The sequence below is a fragment of the Staurois parvus genome, unplaced genomic scaffold (genome assembly GCF_062004578.1).
Source record: "Staurois parvus isolate SC_StPar_1 unplaced genomic scaffold, SC_StPar_1.0 ptg000662l, whole genome shotgun sequence".
In the NCBI taxonomy this organism is placed as follows: Eukaryota; Metazoa; Chordata; class Amphibia; order Anura; family Ranidae; genus Staurois; species Staurois parvus.
Window position 1 is genome coordinate 3,366,983 of NW_028318458.1, and position 19,567 is coordinate 3,386,549.

At 42.9% G+C, this 19,567-nt stretch overlaps 1 protein-coding gene across 3 annotated transcripts in view; it reads right to left on the reverse strand.

Annotated features, from left to right (window-relative positions):
* Nucleotides 1–19,567, reverse strand: part of ADGRE5 (adhesion G protein-coupled receptor E5) — a 157,544-nt gene that overhangs the window by 88,427 nt on the left and 49,550 nt on the right. For all 3 annotated transcript variants that reach the window (XM_089651780.1, XM_089651779.1, XM_089651778.1), the window contains 2 exons: nt 5,359–5,418; nt 3,512–3,646 (listed from right to left, as the gene is read on the reverse strand). In XM_089651780.1, the coding sequence (XP_089507906.1) occupies nt 3,512–3,646; nt 5,359–5,418 (195 nt within the window). The remainder of the gene's footprint in view (nt 1–3,511; nt 3,647–5,358; nt 5,419–19,567) is intronic.

Below are 19,567 nucleotides of genomic sequence, written 5' to 3' on the forward strand. Positions count from 1 at the left end.
TTTGCCTCCAAGCTTCTCGAGCGTCTTGTTCACAACCGTATGAACTGCTATCTCAACGACAACAACCTTCTTGATCCCTGACAGTCTGGCTTCTGCCCACAACATTCCACAGAAACTGCCCTACTAAAACTCACTAATGACCTACTAACTGCTAAAACCAACGGCCACTACTCCATACTCAAAATCTTTGACCTTTCTGCTGCCTTTGACACAGTCGACTACCCGCTTCTCCTCAGTAAACTCCACTCCATCAGCCTCTGTGCTCTCTCCTGGTTCTCTTACCTTTCTCAGCACACTTTCAGTGTCACATACAACTCCTCCTCCTCCGCTCCTCTTCCTCTTTCTGTTGGGGTACCCCAAGGTCCTGTCCTTAGGCCCCTCCTTTTCTCTCTCTATACCTCTTCCCTGGGCCAACTGATAACCTCCCATGGCTTCCAATACCACCTCTATGCTGACAACACCCAGATCTATCTCTCCAGTCCCCAGCTCACCCCCTCAGTTTCCTCACGTATGACAAATCTACTAAGCGACATATCAGCATGGATGTCACATCACTACCTTAAACTCAATATTTCAAAAACCGAGCTTGTAATATTTCCTCCTCCCCGATCCCCCACTCACGACTTTACCATTAAGATCAACAGCACAACCATTGGTCCTTCCCCTCATACCAGGATCCTAGACTCTGACCTTTCCTTTGGGCCCCACATCCACTCACTGGCTAAATCCTGCCGCCTAAACCTCCGGAACATTTCCAAAATCCGCCCCTTTCTGACCAATGACACCACAAAACAACTTATCCACGCCTTGTTTATATCCCGCCTTGATTACTGCAACTCCCTCCTCACTGGTCTATCGTTACACAGGTTATCCCCCCTTCAGTCTATTATGAATGCTGCTGCTAGACTCATACACCTTACCAACCAATCAGCGACTGCTGCCCCTCTCTGCCAATCCCTCCACTGGCTTCCACTAACCCAGTGTTTCTCAACTCTAGTCCTCATGGACCCCCAACAGGTCATGTTTTCAGGATTTCCCTCAGATAAAACAGCTGTGGTAATTACTAAGGCAGTGAAACTGATCAAATCACCTGTGAAAAATAATGGAAATCCTGAAAACATGACCTGTTGGGGGTCCATGAGGACTGGAGTTGAGAAACACTGCACTAACCCAACCCTATAAAATTCAAAATACTAACCACAGCTTACAAAGCCATGTACAACACTGCTCCTAGCTACATCACCAACCTCATCCATTGATACCACCCAAATCGCCCACTCCGCTCCTCCCATGATATCTTCCTCTCTAGCTCCCTCATCATCTCCTCCCACACTCGCCTCCAGGACTTCTCCAGAGCCTCTCCCATCCTCTGGAACTCCCTACCACAGCATGTCCGGTCAGCCCCCACCCTGTCCACCTTTAGGTGATCTTTGAAAACTCACTTATTCAGGGAAGCCTACCCCACCTCCACCTATGAACTGTACTTGAATCACCTCCACCAGATCATCCCCCCGCAGCTATCACCTTTTGTATCACCTCCCCCTTCCTTTAGATTGTAAGCTCCACAAGCATTTTTAGTAGCATTTTAGCAGTGTTTTAGTAGCATTCAGAAGTGTTTCGGAGCGTTAGAGTTTTATTAGCATTTTCACAGTACATGTGAGTGAAAAAAAAGTGAGAGAAAAAAAAGCTAGGCAAAAAGCTTTTTGGAGCATTTAGGTAGCATTTAGCCGCATTTAGGAGAGTTTAAGGTTTTTTTTCTGCTGGAAAAACTCTCCAAACAAATGTTTTTTTTTTCCTGCTCCTAGACGCTGAAGCTCAAAAAACACTAATAGCCTAAAGTAGTGTGCATGGACACATAGGAGAACACTATTTAGCTTCTAAGAGCAGAAAAAAAATATGCTGATAATAGCTTCTAGAAGCTTAAAAAACACGAGTGAGCATGGAGCTTAAATGTGCATTTTGGCATTTTTGTACACACATTTAGGCGCTTTTTTAACATGCATTTGACACTTTTTTAATGTGCATTTTGGCACTTTTCTGAACACCCATTTTGGCACATTAGCACACGTTCTAGCACAGGATATTTTAATGCACATTTTGGTGTGGTTTGTAACGTACATTTTGGCACTTTTTTTAATGTGCATTTTGATGCACCTTTATGTGCATTTTGGCAAACTGTGCATCTGCTAGCTGCGTTTGGGGTGCCATTAACAATTAATGCATGTCTGCTAACCGCATTTGGGGTGCCATTAACAATTAATGGCACAGCATGCATGCCACACATTTTGTGTGTTTCTGGGATGCGTGTGTTTCTGCAGGTTCCCAATGACAAAACGTGCGACAAAACGCATGTCTGCTAACCGCATTTGGGGGGCCATTAACAATGAATGGCACCTAAAAGCCAGTTCTGTATTTTGACACAATTTTAGTGCAATTTGGAATCACGGGGAGAATTGTATGATTCTGCTCACGGTTCTGCATTGCTCAGATGTGCATGGGACCTAAAAGACAATACAGTACAATTATGTATATAACATTCTATACTGTGTATATATGTATAATCATTTTTAGCCCCGCTGGTGCTGATATTAGGAAGAAAGAAGCCTTCTTCCTCATATCACAGCAGCTTCTCACCCAGATTCCTCACCTCTGGGCTGGAGAATCTGGGTCGGAGATATTTTACAGAGATGGCCAGTAAGATCTTTACATCTCACTTTCATAAACCAGCCATCTTTGTAAAATTTTTTTACATGATGATATTGCACCATTACTTGTCCTTGTACATGTTGTACTTTATATGTTGAAGACAATGGGGGAGATTTACTAAAACTGGAGCACTCTGAATCTGGTGCAGCTGTGCATGGTAGCCAATCAGCTTCTAACTTCAGCTTGTTCAATTATGTTCTGGCCATAAAACCTGAAAGCTGATTTGTTTCTATGCAGAGCTGCACCAGATTTTGCGCTCTCCAGGTTTAGTAAATAACCCCCAATGTGTCTAGTATACTATGACTTTTTGTAACTTTGACCTGGAAATAAATTATTTAAAATAATGTTTCTGATCAGATGTAGCATCGGGTTACTGACAGCCTTCGTCTCTGCTCAAAATTATATCCATGAAGCAAAATATGTAATGTTATCTTATCTGAGAACATCCAAAACAAAAACAAATGCAGGTAGGTATCTTTTTTTTTTTTTCTTTGCAAATTTACAGTATATTGCCAAACTCAGTCTTTTACTGTACTATTAATATTTTTTACATCAGTACTCAACACTGTCATAACTAGAGGAGAAGCCAGCGTTGTGACTCCGATTGATGAAGAGGTCTGGGGTTATCTGCAGAAGGATCAAGTGACACCCACTGTGAGCCTCCTGTTGTGTACATGCTGAAATCATCACATTCAATGATGATGTTGTCATGCTGCCGCCCCGATGACATCACTGCAGTTCTATGTATGAGATTGCTTTTCATTATGTCTCCATGATGTTTGTCACCAAGTGCAGATGTACTCACCTTGACAACCGATTCTTCTTATAGCCCCTTCTGTCGCATCGTAAGCTGTGTATCCATCCATACAGGGACATTGTGAATAGTCATCACAGCTGTCATTTACTGGGCACTTCTTATTTTCAGGACACTCTATTCCATCTACAGAAAGACAGAAAGATTATCTATTAATCACCTCATGCTTTATTTGTACAGTAAATTTGATGTCATCATTTTACATGCAGATCAGACATCATTTGTGTCCAGTGCTATACATACTAAAAGAAATTCAGGATTGCAAGTCAGAGAATTATTTCCACAAGACAACAAAATTATCAATTCAAAATTGTTTTGGAACAAAGGCTGTCATGAATCATTAAAACTTGAATTAAATCTCATTTAAAACAAGAACACATTTGGTGATTAAAAATAATTGAGAGTTTTTTTGTTATTCATTTCAATGTACTAAAATATATTTTTACAATTGTTTTCAATGTATTAAAATTCTTTTTTTTTTTAACTTTTATAATGTATATAAATATATCAGTGGTCAGTGTTTGCGTGGCCACTTTCTAAGTCCACTCACTGACTGTCATGTGGAGGCTGGGTGGTGGGAACACTCTAAACTCTCTGCTTGTAAGCCTTATCCCAGTTACTATCCAGAATTTACAACAAAAAATGTTCTCAAGGCTTTGACGGGTTAGGAGGGCCTTGCTAGATTATAAGGATGGTAAGTAGCAGTGGGGGAGAGTTTGGGCTATTTGGCCTTATGCACAGTGGTTTATTGTAAAACGCTCTTTCTCCTGAAAGGGGACAATCTGCGTTAAAAACTGACTTAAGCTGTGTTTTTTCAAACTGGGTTGGCAGCGTTTAGCAGCATTTGGTGTTTTGCCGTTTTATTTTATTTTTGCCAATTAATTTCATTGGCCAGAATTTAAATTTTTTTCTGGCTATTGAAATGAATAAACGCTGAAGTGCTAAATGCAATTATTGTTTAGGCACATTTAGATGCGTTTAGCAGCATTGAGCGTTTTTTCTGCCAAAACTCTGCTGCTCCTGGATGGACTGGCAGTGGATTTGTTTCCTGCCTCTGAACTCTCCTTCCAGTAAACGCTGCTAAAAGCCTATGTGTGCATCGACACATAGGCTAACATGGAGGAGAGTTTAGAGGCAGGAAAAATAGAATGCCAGATTATTATTGTTATTATAAAGGATTTATATAGTGCCAACAGTTTACTCAGTGCTTTACAATATAAAGGAAGACAATACAGCAACAATACAGTTCAATACAAGAGGGTTAGGAAGGCCCTGCTCCTTGGAGCTTACAATCTAAGAGGGAGGGGCTAGTAGTACAAAAGGTAATAACTGTGGGGGAAGGACTGATAGGAGAAATAGAAGATCCGATTATTAGCTGAAGACAGGATAGGCTTCCCTGAACAGATAGGTTTTCAGAGTAAAGTGGGCAGAGTAGGCGATAGTCGAATAGTTTGGGGTAAAGAGTTCCAGGGTGGATGGGGGAGGCTCTGGAGAAGTCTTGAAGATGAGCATGGGAGGAGGAGACAAGGGAGCTAGAGAGCAGGAGATCTTGGAAGGATGGTTTGGGTGATATTTGGAGACAAGATTGGTGATGTAATTGGGAGCAGAGATATAAATAGCTTTATATGTTATTGTTAATGTTTTGAATTTTATTTGCTGGGCAATGGGAAGTCAGTGGAGGGATTGGCAGAGAGGGGTGGCAGATATGGAATGGTTGGTAAAGTGGATGAGTCTGGCAGCAAAATTCATGATAGACTGAAGATGCCCCTAATAGCAGCTGTAAAAATGTCCATTGTTCATGAGAGCGTAATTTAAACATCCCTGCCCATGTCACTTACTTATTACAGGTTTGCGGCATGAACGGTATGAGTTTGATGCATGTGTTGTAGAGTCTTGCTCTGTAAAAAGTAAAAAAAAGGATTATTAATCTTATAATTAATTACAAGGTAGACAAGGAAATGGGCATACAAAATACATGGGCTAAAGAGAACTTACCAGACTTTTTTGTTATTTGTGACTAATTTGGAAATGTTACCCTAGAAACCATGGAATATCACAGTCTGGATAATAGCAGCTTTACAATTACATTTATCCACTTCCCTACCGGGCTATAGCTAAATGATGGCTACAGAGAAGTCGTCCAGTTCTAGGAGGGCATCATATGAACGCACCCTCCTGCACGCTGTCTGCGATTTCTGTGTCCTTTGGACAAAGTCGATCACATGACATGGTAAAAGGCCATTCACGGCTATGCAGAGCAATACAAAGCAGCATGCTGGAGCTGACAGGCAAGAAATCTGTATTGTTTACATACAGACCTCTCCCCGTCAGTGATACTCGGTGATCGTCAATTGCCGGCGGGGAAACTCAGGCCAGGACCCAGTGATTGACAGCTGAAGCTGCCAATGGCAGCGCGGGTAGGGCACGCGCTCGCCTCCTACCCAGAAATGCAAAATCACGTATATACACGTGACTTTGCGCAGCCCTGCCGCCCTGTAGCAGTATTTCTGCTATAGGGCAGTGGGCAAGCAGTTAAGTATGCACACCTAAAGGAGACACCAGTGCATACACTATCCTAACCAGGGCTTTGTTTGTCCATTGAAACATACAGCACCCAGCATGCCATGCTTCTGCTCCCTCCTCCCATCTCCTGACAGACAGCAGTAAGAGCCAATTGCTCACCTCTCCCATCTGCAAACAGAAAGTTCAGGAGCGGTGGGGCTTGTGTAGAGATGCCAGGTAAGTGTTTGGAACATTTTTTTTACAGTAATGCAATGAATCCACCATGGCAAAAAAAAGTTTAGCCTTTTGTACTACTTTAAAGTTTAAGTGTGGACATTTTTGCATAGTTGCATTCCTCTAGCCATCCTACCCGTTCCATCCCCATGAAAGCTTGAAATCGCTGCAGTAGGCACTGCTAGCAGCTGGCTTCCAGGTTGTGTGCCAAGTGGCTGCTCTACTGCTTAGTGAACACAGGAGGAAGCTTGCTCATCATGGGTGCTCATTGGAGTACATTTTGCATTTTCTCAATGAATGCAAAGGGTTCTCAGATTGGCACCCTCCTAGATATGTGCTAGGTTTTGATAGATATGTGCTTAGTATGTGTTAGTAAGTACATTTAGTTACTACACTGTAGTCAGTGTGGCTATGATTGTTTGTAAAGTAAAAGCATAGTTTGCTAACTGTACTCAGTGAAGCTGCATTCTGCTAGTCATGTCTGCTCAGTGTGTTCAGCTGTTGCCAGTCTGATAGCTCCCTCTGCATCCAGATAGCTTGAGAATTTTCTTGACGATAGGTGTGGACTGTGGAGCTATGCAGATGGGAGCTTGAATATTGATACAACCCTGGACTATCCGAGAGGGGAGGGCTCTGATGGCATGCTGGGAGACTGTATATACAGTATTTGGTGAGCATGCTGAGCTTGGGGTCCTTTCCTAGATAGAATTAGTCCAACCTGGAGGGGGCATGCTGCCCTTCCAGGCAATGCTGCTATGTCTGCTGTTGCGAGGCCTCAGGCGGGCGACCTTAGGTCTTGGATGCTGAGACCCTGGAACTAAAGAGAGCTGACTGAGGGAGCTGTCTGCTGAAGATCTGGTCTGGCATCACCGGAGTAAGGTGTTGCTTGGAAGTTGGAAGGAGGCAACCAGCTATCCTTGGGCCATGTGTGAGTCCAGACACTTCTAAGAGGTCTTGTGGACTGCTGTGCTTTTACCACCCCTCTGGTGCTAGAGATTCAGCTGTGGGTTTAGTCAAAGGGAACACTGGATGGTGTCCTGAAGAGCTTTGTCCATCTAATCTTCTACTTAAACGGCTCTGCTCTTGTGGCTCCAAGAAATAGATTTACAGTTAACTACTACTACCTTAAAGTTGAAGTCTACTGTTTGCTGCAAGCACAGACTTTAATTTAGCTTGTTCTGAAGAATACCTGAAAAAAGTCCTCAAGTTGTACATACTGTAGTTCTTAGTATCCCAACTAATTTCTTCAACCCTATCCAAGTTCTCCCAAAATAAAAACAGCAAAAACAACACTCTTAGACTGTCCTCTGAATGGTGTCCATGTGGGGTAAGTGACCTCCTGTGCAGCTGCTCGGTATGGGACCCAGAAGCTGGCAGCAGTCAATGGAGTAGCAGTGTCTACTACAGTGATTTCCAGCTTCCAGGGGGATCTTCCAGTTATGACACATAAATACTTACACTATGTAAAAATGTCTCTTTTTTGGGAAAGTTTCAGTAGAAAGGCTGTATAATGCTGGGAAGGACTGCACAGTAAAAATTGCTGCAATTGGTACAATTGTACTTTAAAGCTGGGAGAAAACTTTTTTTAACATTTGCTAAGAACCAATAAATCCCCTATAATGAGGCATGTCCAATGGGGGGCTGTCTGCTGCTTTACTTAAAACTGTTAGTGTCATTGAACCCAAATAGTACAGTAAGTGTCCAACTTCCAGTGCAGGGACTTACATCCCTGGCTCTCATACTATGCATAAAGTGAAGGCTACATGTCTCGCGTGAACTCCACCTCCTCTATTCATAAAATGTCTTGTATACCCAACATTGATTACAAGGTGTTCTGTGATGAGGAGGAAAGATTGTTACATTCATCTGCCCCTGCCCTCTCCTCCTCCAACCACAGAATGAACATAACAACTAAAGAAGGAAAAATTGCCCTGATTTAATGACAACTATACTGTAGAAATTCTAGAGCCCTCAGTTAGTCTCCCTATTCTATTTACTGTCATGGAAAGGCCATCCACCACTGGGACACATAATAGATGGGCTCAGAAGATTTTACAACGGGAAGATCTCAGCTGCAATAACACCTAAGTATACCAATTGGGGTGGGATGGGGTTGGATAATGATCATTTAAAGGATAATTTTACTGAAAGCGCACTGAAAGTGCAAAACACTTTGTTGTCTTCCTGCACCCAGCCCATGACTGGACACTAAAGGGGAAGCAGAGGACTGATGAGGTCATCCCTTTTGTTTATGTGATTATGTTCCTTGTCAGTAGTACCCTTGTCATTGCTGCCCCTTCCTCTCCTAATCTGAATGTTTCTGTACAGAGCATTACAAGAGGCTGTTATCAAAATAATATCAGATACGTATATTAGTTGCATTTAAAAATACATTGAATAATGTTTTTTAATGAAAATAATTCACATTGCATTTTTTCTTTTAATATCTGCCTGGTGTTCAGCTTTAACTATTTGAATACCATAATATATTCTGAAATTAAAATTTGAATCTGCCATATCTGGCTGCTGTCCCAGACTTTAAATAGCCTTTTCCTATGAAATCCCTCTATTCTCTGTAGAGAAACATCATACAATATGTGCACTAATGATCCCCAGCAAAACAGGAAAGGAGATGCCATACTGTAGTGTTATGATATCCGGCGCTACCTTTGTTATTCCTATACATTGTTCAGCATGTAGGACAAATGAATGTCTAGATGAATTTGTTATTAAAAATGCATTCTCTGTAATAGTGTTACTATCAGAAGGCCCTCTTACGGTTAAAAAAAGAACATCTATTAGGACATCTATTGTAAAATTGAGGACATACATAGATATATACTTGATTGCTGTCCGCATTTCAACAATATAATTCAATCTGTTTCTATTTTGTTTACCTAAGTGATAGATTTATATAGGTCTCAGTGCTGACCAGTATATGGACCCATCACTATTATGAATACCCAGGTAAGTTTATTTGCTTTCCTTTAACACTTCAAAAGTGGTTTCCTCTTATTTGGGATTTTTATTTACTAAAACTGGAGAGTCCAAAATCTGGTGCAACTCTGCAAAAACTAATCGGCTTCCAGTTTTTTTGTTTTTTTTTGTCAAAGCTGAATTGAACACGCTGAAGTTAGAAGCTGATTGGATACTCTGTACAGCGTCACCAGATTCTGTGTGAACCAGTTTTAGTAAATCTACCCCACAGTGTTTTCTTGACATTTGAGCAACATATCCAGAACCTGGATATTTGTTCCTCGCACACTTTTATACTTCACCAAATAATTTTATGGATTAAAGTAACTTGTTAAACTAACCACCCATTTTTGGCAACATAAGGCGTACAATTACAGTCTTGATTTCAAGTTGAATAGTCAGCTACTAAAGTTCCTACAAACATACATGCGTTTGTTAGAGGAACCATAGCACCGTCATTTTTCAACTGTATCCATAAAAAAAAAGATCTTTTCACATTTTTCCATCTTGAAGTGAACCTGTGCTCAGTTTTAAACTTTACAAAATCTTTCTTGCTATAAAGAATGTTTAAAGTGTGGGATTCTTATTTTTGCAATCCACCCTTGGTTGGTACTTCTCTGTATCCAATCCTTCTGCAATCCTTGGGCTTGATTAGATATAAGCTTAGTCTAAAAGGGCTTTATTATGGGTTTCACAGAGCCAGAGCCTTGGGTGGAGCTGTTAAATAAAGAAGGCATTATTAATCTGAATCATTTGTGTTATTGAACTCTGTAAACAACAAGCTGTTTACTACAAAGTGACAAATCAGAAAAATATGTGGAAAGAAGGCTGAAGTTCCATCTGCTCTCTCTAATGTTAAATGCAAAATATCAATCTGCCACATTTCAAATTTGCCAAAATAAATACATTATACTATATATATATATATATATATATATATATATGTACACAGTGTATATACAGTATCTCACAGAAGTGAGTGCACCCTTCACATTTTTGTAAATATATTATATCTTTTCATGTGACAACACTGAAGACTTTGCTACAATGTGACGTAGTGAGTGTACAGCTTGTATAACATGTAAATTTGCTGTCTCCTCAAAATAACTCAACACACAGCCATTAATGTCTAATCCACTGGCAACAAAAGTGAGTACACCCCTAAGTGAAAATGTCCAATTTGGGCCCAAAGTGTCAATATTTTGTGTGGCCACCATTATTTTCCAGCACTGCTTTAAACCTCTTGGGCATGGAGTTCTCCAGAGCTTCACAGGTTGCCACTGGAGTCCTCTTCCACTCCTCCATGACGACATCACAGAGCTGGTGGATGTTAGAGATCTTGCCATCCTCCACCTTCCTTTTGAGGATGCCCCACAGATGCTCAATAGGGTTTAGGTCTGGAGACATGCTTGGCCAGTCCATCACCTTTACCCTCAGCTTCTTTAGCAAGGCAGTGGTCGTCTTGGAGGTGTTTTTGGGATCATTATCATGTTGGAATACTGCCCTGCGGCCCAGTCTCCAAAGGGAGGTGATCATGCTCTGCTTCAGTATGCCGAGGTACATGTTGACATTCATGGTTCCCTCAATGAACTGTAGCTCCCCAGACCATAACACTCCCACCACCATGCTTGACTGCAGGCAAGACACACTTGTCTTTGTACTCCTCACCTGGTTGCCACCACAAAACTTGACACCATCTGAACCAAATAAGTTTATCTTGGTGTCATCAGACCACAGGACATGGTTCCAGTAATCCATGTCCTTTGTCTGCTTGTCTTCAGCAAACTGTTTGCAGGCTTTCTTGTGCATAATATTTAGAAGAGGCTTCCTTCTGGGACAACAGCCATGCAGACCAATTTAATGCAGTGTGTGGCGTATGGTCTGAGCACTGACATGCTGACCCCCCCCCCCCCACCCCTTCAACCTCTGCAGCAATGCTGGCAGCACTCATACATCTATTTCCCAAAGACCACCTCTGGATATGACGCTGAGCACGTGTACTCAACCTCTTTGGTCGACAATGGCGAGGCCTGTTCTGAGTGGAACCTGTCCTGTTAAACCGCTGTATGGTCTTGGCCACCATGCTGCAGCTCAATTCAGGGTCTTGGCAATCTTCTTATAGCCTAGGTCATCTTTATGTAGAGCAACAATTCTTTTTTTCAGATCCACAAAGAGTTCTTTGCCATGAGGTGCCATGTTGAACCTCCAGAGACCAGTTTGAGAAACTGAGAGCGATAACAGCAAATTTAACATACCCGCTCCCCAACGAGTCACATGGCCCCGGGGAGGGAAAATGGCTAACTGGGCCCAATTACTGTACAGGGCCCAGGCCAGCAGGGGGGGTCCAGAAATTTGGGTGAATCAAATGTGGGAAGGGAGGGTGATCGGCACGCTATGGGTTATTTACTGGAATCGATCCCCTGTATGGCTCTCTCTGCAGCAGCTGAAAGCTGGCTCCTTCTACTCTCCTTTCTGCTGGCTTTCAGCTGCTGCAGAGAGAGCCATGCAGGGGATCAGTTGCAGTAATTGACCCCCTCATGCATCCATCACCATCCCTGTGCATATGTATTCCCCTGCTGCCCAGGCTCCCCTATGTGCCCCCACCCCCAGAGTACTGCAGGCTTCCTTCTTTTCCTTTCCACTGGCAGCTGCAAGCACAGAATAGGATCCTTCAGGATGGAGTGTGGGAATATGTCACATATACCAGCCCTTCCTTTCCTGAATGAACACATTGAGTGATCAGTACTGATCACTCACTGTGTAAATTCATAACTGAAGCATAGTAAACTGTGTTTTTTTTTTGGGGGGGGGGCCTTTCAAGTTGGCTGTATGGGGCCCTGTGGTTTCTAACAGCAGCCCTGCTTTCATTTGTACCCTGTAAGCACCTGCTTACATACATATTTATTTTATTTGTTTAGCCCTAACCATGATAAAGCATTATGTATAAACCCACTATACATTTCCATAGTATTTTTGTATTTGAATCTGATGTTTTATATCTACTGTAACATAATATAGAAAATGCTAACCAGAGAGGTTCTGCACATGATAGTAACAATCAAAGACAGTTTTCACTGCCACAGTTTAACCAAGTGTAATGGAAGAAACATTTCCTAGAAGGTAAGTACTTAAATGGAACTTTTTTTTAACAATTATACATAAGTATGACAGAAATGTTTAAAAATTAGCAGAACTGAACTTATAGGTGGAATAAAGGGGAGTAATGCTGTTTTCATACACACCAACTGCCTGTCTAACAATCCCATAGAGGACTAACGTCAGGCATCATGGAGCCATATTTTTGCCTATTATGTCAGCATACATACAGGTGTGGGGATATTAGTGTATTAGTGGACATATTTGTGTGTATAGCTCTTTCATATGAAATGACTAGTTTTACTTTCTGTGTAATGGGCATACACTTAACGGTAACCACCTATTTTAAAGCTGTTATCAAACCTAATGCTCAGATTTTTTTAAGCAGAGAGATTTCAGGCAACAGGAAACTCATGGGGCAAGCTCCTCAATCTATGATCTTTATCTAGTTCTTAACATTTCCTTTCCATACATGCTAGACAGAGATAAGTTGTAGTCTTGAAGCCAAATCAAATCCAGAGATGACACGAAGCATTAGCTCCAGTTACTTATCTACTCATGAGTATGTTCATCATCACACTTATTCGAGGTTTTTTGACAGCCCATTCTTCCTTCCACCAAAAATGTTTGAAAATGCATCTATAGGAAAAGCATTATAAAATGTGTGTTCAAAACAGATCCATTTTTGGTGGACCAGTAGTGCTTTGCACACATATGCGCCACTGGAGACAAACACTGGCATTAAAAAGAATATATTGTTCTTTCAGTGGATTTTAGGTAAACTTTAAAGCTGAACTATTGTCATGTCTAAAAATGTATAAAGCAGTGCCCCCCTCACCTGCATTAAAAGGATTTATTGCTTGTTTTGTCTAGTAGTAAGAAATAAACAGCAATGCTAAATGTATTCAACAACATGATGCTCCAACAGGCATCATCCCCACTGTACAACCAGTCCAACAAAGCCACCTCTCTTTGTCACTAATGCATTGTGAATACAGAAGGTCCCTCATTTGGCACGGGCACCATTCAGGGAATAATTTGTATTTTCTCAGTGAATGCAAGGTGTTCTCTGATTGGATGAGATGGAGAGGTGAAGCAGTAGCATCACAATCTCCACCTTGTACAATTAGAGAACAATTAGAGAAACAGTGTTCTTTGAATGGCTCCCGTACTGCCCAGGCAACATCCTGTGTTCAGTAAGCAGAAGTGCAGCCACTTGGCATGAGAGATGGAAGCTACTGGCAATCACTGGAGTAGCAGTGCCTTTATATTGATTTTCAGATTCAAGGGGAACCCCACAGGTATGGCACATACATACTTACATTGGTTGAGCTGGACCAATGTAACTATGTAAAAATTGTCATATCTGGAATTCAGCTTTAAAGTGTATGTACTGTAAACCCTAACAATGAACATCTTATATTTTCTACCTCTCGGTCTGTTAAATATTCCATTCAAAGTGTTTTGTAAAAGCTGTCCTATAAGTGCAAAACATTCTGTTGATCCTACCAGAAATCCAGTGAGTTGTTAACATAAGCTTAATGTACTAATTACCATTTTATCTATATGTTACTGAACTATCATACCAACCTGTGTTATTGTTTTAAAAGCATTGTTTCTAAGTATATTCTGTAATTGCATATACACATGGGTCCAGCCACATTTGCTTGGTACATACTAGTGGTGCACCGAAATGAAAATTTGGGTGCCAAAACCAAAAATTCAAAATGCACTTGGCCGAAAACCGAAATGTGCACTTTTTAAAAATGAATATATATTTTTTGGAAAAAAATACACTTTGATTAAAAAAACAATATATACCCCAATTGTTTTGTAAAATATGTAAGAGGATGTTACGGCGAGTAAATAGATACCCAACATGTCACACTTTAAAATTGCGCACGCTCGTGGCATAGCGTGAAACTGCAATACTTAAAAATCTCTATGGGTGATGCTTTAAAAATGTCTACAGGTTAGCAGTGTAAAGTTATAGAGGAGATCTAGTGTGAGAATTATTGCTCTTGCTCCGACATTCGTGGCGATACCTCACATGTGTGGTTTGAACACCATTTACACATGTGGGCATGGCCTACGTATGTGTTGACCACTATGTGCGAGCACAGGAGAGACGGGGGCGCTTTAAACTTTTAAAAAAAAAATGTATTTAATTTTTTTTTTATTTTTGCACTGTTCCTTTTAAAAAAAATTGTAATCACTTTTATTCTTATTACAAGAAATGCATGTATCCCTTGTGATAGAAATAAGTAGTGACAGGTCCTCTTTATGGAGAGATATGGGGTCAATAAGACCCCATGTAAAGCATTAGATAAAAAAAAAAGCATTGATCTAGTGCTTTAAAGAAAAAAAAAAATGGCCGGAACGGGTAGTGACATCGCTCCGGTCCTCCAAGGGCATAGAGATGTGTGGCGGCCATCTTTCCTTCTCTCACTTCTATGCCCAACGCCGGGATGAATGGTTTCTCAGGTAAGACTGAACTACCGAGCGGGAGCTGGAAGGCAGGCGACGGCAGAAGGGCGACGGCGGATGGGCGGCTTTGAGGGGCAGGCGGCTTTGAGGGGTGGGGTTTTTTGGGCACCTGTATCGGTGCTTTTTTTCATTTCGGCTGACAGCCGAAAGGGGTGTTTTTGGCCGAAATGTTTCGGCCACTGGAATTTCGATGCATCCCTAGTACATACTCAAGGTTTGCTTTCTCTTCTGAAGTGCTATACAATGGTTGTCGATATGAATCTATTGACTCATTGGGAACAATGCATAATCAGTGTTGCTTATAATTTATCTCAACAGTTGTCAGTCAAGCAGAATCATAGTGGTGGATAATATATATATATATACACATACATACATATAGGGCGTTCAAGTTAAACTGGGACTTTTAAGTTTACAGGTGTAAAAAGGGATGCTAGTGTGGCAGTACTACATGCAGTAGTAGGTGGCAAGTGTGTCCTATTACTGATAGGAGGCGCACATGTCGCAGGCCAGTCCAGACACTGTTAATCAAGATGGCAGACAACAGTGTTAGTGAGTGCGTGGAACATTGTGTGGTAATAAAGTTTCTTGTGAACGAAGAGGTAAAACTGGCAGAAGACTTCAAGCACAGCACGGTGATGAGACACTCAGCCGCAGTAAGACATTTAAATGGTGTAAACATGCAGTGTGTGGTGATAAAGTTTCTTGTGAACAAAGGCGTAAAACCCGTGGATATCTACAGCACAGCACTGTGATTAGATGCTCAGCCGCAGTAAGGCATTTGTAAATGTTTCTAAGATGGCTGTACTTCCATCAGTGAAGATCCCGCTGTGGTGGTTCCCAGCCTACAGCTATCATTCCTGTAAACATTCAGTACTTGGAACCCCTGATTCTGAATAATCGACACATAACCTATTGTGAAATTGCACAAAAGACAAATCTTACTGTGGGAACAGTGAACACAATAATGATGAAGTGAAGCAGGCTGTCCTAGGATGGTTTAGGCATACTGACAAATCCTTCCATGCCGAAGCTTTCCAAGCATTAGTTAAACACTGGGATAAGTGTATAAATTTAGCAAAGGAGTATGCTGAAAAATAAATACAGTTTCCACTCCTTGAAAATTGTTCTTTCATCATATAAACTCAAAAGTCCCAGTTTGACTTGAACTCCCCTTGTATATACAGTATAACGTCTGCCTTTACACGCACATGAACTTTAATGGCATCCCAGTCTTAGTCCATAGGTTTCTATATTGAGTTGGCCCACCCTTTGCAGCTATAACAGCTTCAACTTTTCTCGGAAGGCTGTCCACAAGGTTTAGGAGTGTGTCTATGGGAAGGTTTGACCATTCTTCCAGAAGCACATTTGTCAGGTCAGGCACGGATGTCAGGTGAGAAAGCCTGGCTCACAGTCTCCTCTCTAATTCATCCCAAAGGTGTTCTATCAGGTTGAGGTCAGGACTCTGTTCAGGCCAGTCAAGTTCCTCCACCCCAAATTCACTCACCCATGTCTCTATAGACCTTGCTTTGTGCACTGGTGTGCAGTCATGTTGGAACAAAAAGGAGCCATCTCCAAGCTGTACCCACAAAGTTGGGAGCATGAAATTGTCCCAAATGTCTTGGTATGCTGATGCCTTAAGAGTTTCCTTCACTGGAACTAAGGGGCCAAGCCCAACCTCTGAAAAACAACCCCACAGCATAATCCTCCCTCCGCCAAACTTTACACTTGGCATAATGCAGTCAGGCAAGTACCGTTCTCCTGGCAACCGCCAAACCCAGACATGTCCATCAAATTTCCAGACAGAGAAGCGTGATTGGTCACTCCAGAGAACACATCTCCACTTCTCTAGAGTCCAGTGGTGGCGTTCTTTACACCACTGCATCCAATGCTTTGCATTGCACTTGGTGATGTAAGGCTTGGATGCAGCTGCTCGGCCATGAAAACCCATTCCATGAAACTCTCTACGCACTGTTATTGTGCTAATCTGAAGGCCACACGAAGTTTGGAGTTCTTTAGCTATTGACTCTGCAGACAGTTGGCGACTTCTGTACACTATGCGCTTCAGCATGCGCTGACCCCGCTCTGTCATTTTACATGGCCTACCACTTCATGGCTGAGTTGCTGTTATTCCCAGTTGCTTCCACTTTGTTATAATACCACTAACAGTTGAGTGTGGAAAATTTAGTAGAAGGAAATGCCACGGTTGGACTCAGGGGCGGACTGACAACTCATGGGGCTCCCAGGCAATAGGGGATCAAGGGGCCCCTGTGTCCTTGCCCACACTCAAAACACACCCAAAAAAGCCTATAAAAAGGTACCAGGGGCATTTCATGGGGCCCCCTACTGACCCTGGGCCCTCGAATGGTCAGTCCGCCCCTGGTTGGACTTATTGCACAGGTGGCAACCTATCATGGTACCACTCTTGAATTCACTGAGCTCCTGAGAGCAAACCATTCTTTCACAAATGTTTGTAGAAGCAGTCTGCATGCCTAGGGACTTGACTGTATACAACTGTGGCCATGGAGGGGATTGGAACACCTGAATCCAATGATTTGGAGGGGTGTTCCAATACTTCTGGCAATATAGTGTATATATACCGTGTATATATCTGGCAATATAGTGTACATATACTGATGCCCGCCTCACCACCTGCCCCCTTGACCCTATCCCCACACAACTCCTACAACCTCCCTCCCCCTCCATCCTACGCTCCCTCACCCACATCTTCAATCTCTCCCTCTCCTCCGGCACTTTCCCTTCCCCTCTGAAACATGCACACATCACCCCCATACTTAAAAAGCCCTCCCTGGACCCCAATGACCCGAACAACCTCAGACCCATCTCCCTGCTCCCATTTACATCTAAACTCCTCGAGCGCCTAGTCTACGCCCGCCTATGCTCTCACCTCAACGACAACAACCTCCTCGATCCCCTACAGTCCGGCTTCCGTCCCCTACACTCCACCGAAACTGCCTTACTCAAACTCTCCAACGACCTGCTAACCGCCAAAGCTAATGGCCACTATTCAGTGCTCCTACTCCTTGACCTCTCTGCGGCCTTTGACACAGTCGACCACCCCCTCCTCCTCAAAAAACTACACTCCCTCGGCCTCAGAGATTCTGCTCTCTCCTGGCTCTCATCCTACCTGTCACAACGCTCTTTCAGCGTTACCTATAATGCCACCACCTCCCTCTCACTCCCCCTCTCTGTTGGGGTCCCCCAAGGCTCTGTCCTCGGGCCCCTTCTCTTCTCCATCTACACCTCCTCCCTTGGCCAACTCATACACTCTCACGGCTTCAACTACCACCTCTATGCCGACGACACACAAATCTATCTCTCAACCCCCCACCTCACCCCCTCGGTCTCCGCCCGAATCACACACCTGTTGAGCGACATATCAGACTGGATGTCGCTCCACTTCCTTAAACTGAACCTCTCCAAAACCGAGTTTCTTGTCTTCCCTCCAGCCCGGACACCTCCCCCCATTGACTTCTCCATCATGTCCAACAACGCCACCATCAAACCCGCCCCGCAGGCCAGAGTACTTGGTGTCATTTTGGACTCCAACCTATCCTTCCAGCCCCAAGTCCACTCTTTAACAAACTCATGCAGACTCCACCTCCGCAACATCGCCAAAATCCGCACGTTCCTAACTCCAGAAACCACTAAACAGCTCATCCACTCCCTCATCATATCGCGACTCGACTACTGCAACTCCCTCCTCACTGGCCTGCCTCGCCGCTGGCTATCCCCGCTTCAGTCCATCCTGAATACGGCTGCCAGACTCATTCACCTTTCCAACCGCTCCGTTTCCGCCACCCCCCTCTGCCAATCCCTCCACTGGCTTCCGATTGCGCAACGGATCAAATTCAAAATCCTAACACTGACGTACAAAGCTGTCCACCATACTGCCCCGAACTACATCACTGACCTAATATCCAAGTACCGCCCAGCACGCACACTCCGCTCCTCACAAGACCTCCTTCTCTCTAGTTCCCTGGTCTCCTCCTCCCATGCCCGCCTCCAGGACTTCTCCAGGGTGTCACCCATCCTCTGGAACTCCCTGCCCCAACCCATCAGATTATCACCTACTCTCCTCTCCTTTAGGCGCACCCTGAAAACCCATCTCTTCAGGGAAGCCTACCCCGCCCCCTGCTAACTTGCCGACCTCCTCCACTCTTCCTACCACTCCATCCCCCACAGCTATCTCCTCCTGTGCCACCATCCCCTCCCTCCTAGATTGTAAGCTTGAAAGAGCAGGGCCCTCGATCCCCTCATGTTTTGCATTGTATTGGTATTGTTCTGTCACATGTTCTGTCCCCCTTTGTAATGTACAGCGCTGAGCGAACTATTGGCGCTTTATAAATACTGAATAATAATAATAATAATAATATATATATATATATATATATATATAATATATAGTACATACAATAAAGATTTGTTGGAGAAGTGTCTAACTGAGAAAGATGTGAGACACCCAACTGCTGAGTTGTCCTAGCCATGATAAAGCTTTTAACTGTCTACAGCAATACAAGCCACTAGTTGGGAGATATAATCAACATACTGTATGTACTATATATACAGTTCACAAAATGACACTGTCCACTGAGGAAATTATAAACGAATTAAGAAGAAGGGATGGGAGTAAGATAGGGTAGGTAAGGTTGTGAATGGTCCACGAAACATTCAAACAATTCAATAAATGAGACAGTGTGACATAAACTGATAGGTCAGAGGGAGAATGGT